The sequence below is a fragment of the Cucumis melo genome, chromosome 1 (assembly GCF_025177605.1).
Source record: "Cucumis melo cultivar AY chromosome 1, USDA_Cmelo_AY_1.0, whole genome shotgun sequence".
Classification (NCBI taxonomy): Eukaryota; Viridiplantae; Streptophyta; class Magnoliopsida; order Cucurbitales; family Cucurbitaceae; genus Cucumis; species Cucumis melo.
This window is the reverse complement of record NC_066857.1, coordinates 9,540,350-9,545,361: the sequence shown is the minus strand read 5'-3', so window position 1 is coordinate 9,545,361 and position 5,012 is coordinate 9,540,350. Positions and strand designations below refer to the sequence as shown.

At 32.6% G+C, this 5,012-nt stretch overlaps 1 protein-coding gene across 1 annotated transcript; it reads right to left on the bottom strand.

Annotated features, from left to right (window-relative positions):
• Positions 1–1,798: 1,798 nt before the first annotated feature.
• On the bottom strand, positions 1,799–4,476 carry LOC127148334 (mitochondrial outer membrane protein porin 3-like). The gene is made up of 4 exons (XM_051081832.1): positions 4,358–4,476; positions 3,027–3,171; positions 2,673–2,744; positions 1,799–2,023 (listed from the first exon to the last, which is right to left on the bottom strand). The coding sequence occupies exons 1-4, from the start codon at positions 4,474–4,476 to the stop codon at positions 1,799–1,801; spliced, it is 561 nt and encodes a 186-aa protein (XP_050937789.1).
• Between the last annotated feature and the right edge of the window lie 536 nt (positions 4,477–5,012).

Sequence of the window (5,012 nt, the reverse complement as noted above, 5' to 3'; positions counted from 1 at the left end):
TTCCCTTGACCATTTGTTACCACCCACCACAACCCCATTTTTTAATCATTATCTATCAAATATATTCATACTTTGTAGAAAAAAATAAAAGGATATATAACACGCAAACCAAGCCAAAATCGAAACCATTCAACAATTAACAATTCAACTATTACTGTTTGTAAATATACTTAAAATGTTACCACCCTCTATACTCCTTTAGTGAATCGTTTGTATTAAACTATTTAAAACAAAGCAAAAAAGGATCCAACTCCTTATACTAAGATAAAGTCATTACTAATTTAAAAGACAAATAAAATTTGTAAAATTAAATTAGAAAAATAAAACAAAACCTCCGATTTTTCATTTAAAAGCATAAACAAATGTAATTAGAAATAAGTATAAAAACAAAATTAACTCGGGCCCTATCTAATTTTAAAGAAATAAGATAACAAATAAAGAATAAAATAAAAATACAAATACTAAAATCCGAACTATGACATAAAGCGGAAGCAAACGTATCTCTATGGCTCGCCACGGTCACTTCTGGTCATTCACCAGCTTGCCTTTGCTCTTACCTCTGCCTCTGCCTGAAAAATAGAAATGGAAAGAGTGAGTATAAAAATATTCAGTAAGGGACCCACTACTAGTCCCGCTAGGTATCTGTTAACTTCCTATTAGAGTTCTGAAGAGTGGTACCCCTGAACTGGCACATTCCCGAACACATGCAATCTCTGATCCCGTAGGAACAAGCTGTTCTTTGGTGAACCCAAGGGAACACCTAAGACGATCGGGCATTGACATTGACAAGCTGACATAGGAACAAGCTGACATTGACATTGACATAGACATGATTTGAGTGATCCCATCAAATCATGTCTATGTCAATGTCAATGTCCACTAGTAGAAAAATGACCTACGATGACAGTTAAATGCTGTCATTAAAAGCTTTCGTGACAGTTTTTTAGAGTCATTGATGCGGCAGTCATGGAAAGTATTTCATGACAGTTGTTAAAAATTGTCACGAAAAGTGGTTTTTCATGACATAGAATAAATGTCACGAATGAAACATTTTATGACAGATTATAACTGTCATTATTTAGTTACGGTGACAATTAATAACTATCACAATTTACATTTTATGACAGAGTGTAACTGTCATTATTTATTTTCGATGACAGTTAATAATTATCATTGTTTATATTTTATGACAGCTTATAACTGTCATAGTTTATTTTTTATGACGGAGGATAGCCGTCATTGTTAATATTCTATGACAGATATTAAATGTCATTATTTATCATTTATGACACTTTTTAACTGTCATCATTTTACAGCCCTCTTTCTTATTGAATCTTGTATTTCTTGTTGCCCTGCCATTATGCATACCATTACAAACTAATACAATCACATATGGAAAAACAGTGAACGCTTTTATAGGCCCAACACACTTTGAAATATTACTTTAATTGTTGATACAAATGTGTTTTGGTACGAACAAACTATTTAAATAACTACATTTAAACAAAAAAATTTCCTACCAAACCTATAAAAAAAAACCTATACATCAATGAATTGGCGTAAATATGGCTTCATTGCTCCAATGGATTCAACAAAACCTAATAAGATAAGAAAAGAAAAAAAATGATTCAACAAAGACAACATATTCACCCACATAAACACATCACATTCACTTCATGATAAATAACACACTTCAACAACATAGAGCACATACACACTTTAAGAAATGTCTGAAAGTCAAATTCTCATAAATAAACAAAGGTATGAAAAAAGAAGTAAAAAGGAAGAGTTTGCTTCCTTACAAGGTAAGTGCCGCAATAAGGTTAGAGTGAGTGTAACTCAGGCCTGCATTCAATTTAGTAATGTTTCCTGAAGCAGTGTCAAATGACAAATCTATTCCAAGTGAGAGTTTCTCATTTCCAATAACACCAGCGAAGTTAACAATGGGGTTGGCAGTCGGACCAATGCCAGTGCTTATTCCAGCATATTCATGTTGATATTGGAGTTCAACCTGAAGATCAATCTGTGCCCATACGAGTATAAATTGTTTGATAATTAGTGTTGCACGATAGATTGATAGCTTATATTTTTTATATATAGTCTATCTTATTCTAATAAATTAACCACAAGAGTCGTGAACACCTCATTTTAAGAAGACTTTCACCAGCAACACTTGGAGCATTTCAAAATACAAACTTATTCAGTGAAACTATATTTTCAAAACATATGGAAACCTTATTATATGTTTAGTCATTTAGACATACAAAGTAAGCAAACAATTCAAGAATTCAAAATAAAATTGGCAAACTCACAGACGTCACTTACATAACAATTATCAAGCGGCTGTAATCTACAATAGAGAGTTTTGAACTACAATAGAAACCAATATTAACTTTATGAGTACAAGAACATACCTCAATAGGCAAATAATTGGGCTTTGCATAACTACGAGCTTGTATAGAAGGTAGAGATGAAAATTTGAGTGCCACACAATATTTTTCCCTAAGTTTATCTCAATATGAAAACCAATAACTAATGTACAAAAACAGTTACAACTCCCTCAACTTTTAACTTGAGAGAAAATTATCTATAAGTGTAGGCATTTAATACATAAGGAAAAATTTAACACATTCGTTGAGTAAAGAAATAAAACCGCCAATTAAAAAGTGTACCTTTGTCAAAGAAAACTCCAGTCCTCGAGCAAAAATAAGGACTACAACACCAAATTGTTCCACTGTCTCAACCTGAGATAAAAACTATGCTTTTAAGCATTGATTGAATTTCAAGCATCTATTATTGGATACATTCAAATATAGAATAATATAATTACAAGTTAGAAATGTTTTGCACGATCATCATAGTTTTGAAAGAGAACATCAATCAAAGAGAAGCAAGCATTCAAGTTCTTAACACTTCCACAAAAAATTTCAAGGTATACTAAATAATTTGACACACTAAACAGCGTGACATAAAAATCTGCACATGAATAACTAACCAGGAGAAAACAGGTGATGAAAAAGAGTTACCTGCTCAAGCCCAAAAACCAGATTTGCCCACTCTATATCCCTGGTAATGAGCAAATTAGATATAGCAACCCAAAACCTTAGTCGACATTTATTAAGTTCGTGCCAAACAGATTCCACCTTCTTAATAAGCAGAAAAATGAACTTTCTTCATAATATAATACATAGTACATAGTACAAACAAATCTTTATTAACGTATAATACATAGTAAAAATCATTCTTCATGCTCAAAAGAGATGTTCTTTTACCTTGACAATAGCCTAAAAACTCATTCGATCACAATGAAACAAGCTACTACTACAAATCCAAACTATAATTACAATATCCTTTCGAAAAACAAATCTCAGGCCACAATAAACAGTCAATGTGTGAACTAAAGTGAATGCACACAACATTAAATATTTGTACATGCAAACTTCAAGTAATATAGATGTACTTCATGTAAGAACCATGGGCAACATCTTGCTAGACCACAAGGCACCATTTTTCTTTCTTTCTTTCTTTCTTTGATAAGAGAAGTTACATTAACAAAACAAAAAGTAAAGTAAAGTAAACAACCTTATAATTAAGGCCGAAGTAGAGGAACCCCTCCATACTTGGTTTTCTGCTCGCAAACCTTCACCAAAATTTTGATAAAACCATTTTGTAAAATGGATAGTGAGAACCAGCTTATCAAAGAAAAATCAAACCAAAGAAAGAGGAATTAACGTAGGTTATAGAGTTTAAGAAAATTCATAAAGACAAGATTAGCTTGGAGGTACTAACTTACATTTGATCAAAGAAGGAAAAAGAAACAAGATAAAACGCAAAAATGAGTGTTTTATCCATCATCAAATTTTTACAATGCTAAATACATATACAAAGTCCAAATTGTTTACAATACAAAATACATTACTGCCAGCGACATTGGTTGTGAAATGTTTTACAAGGATATGCTAAATCTTAACTTGGCATTTATTGGAAGCTCCATATTCCTTGCTGCAAAGAAAAAAAAGGTGATGATAATGATGACAATAGGGTGGTGGTTAGGGACCAACAAAGCTGAAACGAAATTTGGAGAACAACTTGGATAATTTGTAGGAACAAGTAACTATAGAGGATGAATTGGAGATATTGTGCAGAAGATGAGTATAAATACCAATACACAGACAGAGTAATTAATATAGATGACTATTAAAATGAAAGAGATTTCAGCGGGTTGAGCAGCTAACTTTATTTACCAGCTACAAAGTCTGATCTAACAAGCAATTTCATATTTTATTGCAAAACAAACAACATTAATTTATAAGTCATATCATCCCTAAAACAAACAACAACATGGGCGTGTCTTTACTCTGCAGCCAAAAGAACCACATTCTTCTTGTCTTGGTCACTATCACGAATCACCAATGGAAAATGTTGGAAAAGTCTGCTAACCATCTCCACCACCCCATACTTTGCTGCTAATAACATGGGCGTGTCTTTCACAATACTCTTCACTTTAACTTAAATGGTGTGTTCCCAAACATAGTGTAAAAGTGTAAAAACCAAAATAAAGTTGAAATTAAAACATGAGGTTGAATGAGTATAGAGAGGGTTAGTTAATCATAGTGTAACTCATTGCTGTTCTTTTCATTAATTAGTTAATTTAATTGATTAATTACTGAATCCCAAAATAATCATGATTGCCGTGAAAATCATTTGAAAAATGTTGATGCAGGTATCATAATTTTTTGGAAAAATGGAACTCGGGGGCCTCATGTCTACAATAATCAACAACAATCAGAATAATATTCTTCATCTTTCTCCGGCATAAACCAAAATTTGCAAATACAGTAAATTGGAAATCTGAGACCAACAAGAAACACGGAGTGAAAGAGGAAATAAAGTACCTCTGCCGCGAGACTGTTGGGAAGAGGAGTTGATCTGAGAGGCCGGTTCGAAGGCTGATTGTTGGTGCTGCTGCGTGTTCTAAGAGTATTGGCATTTTTTAGAAGGTTTGCGTGTTC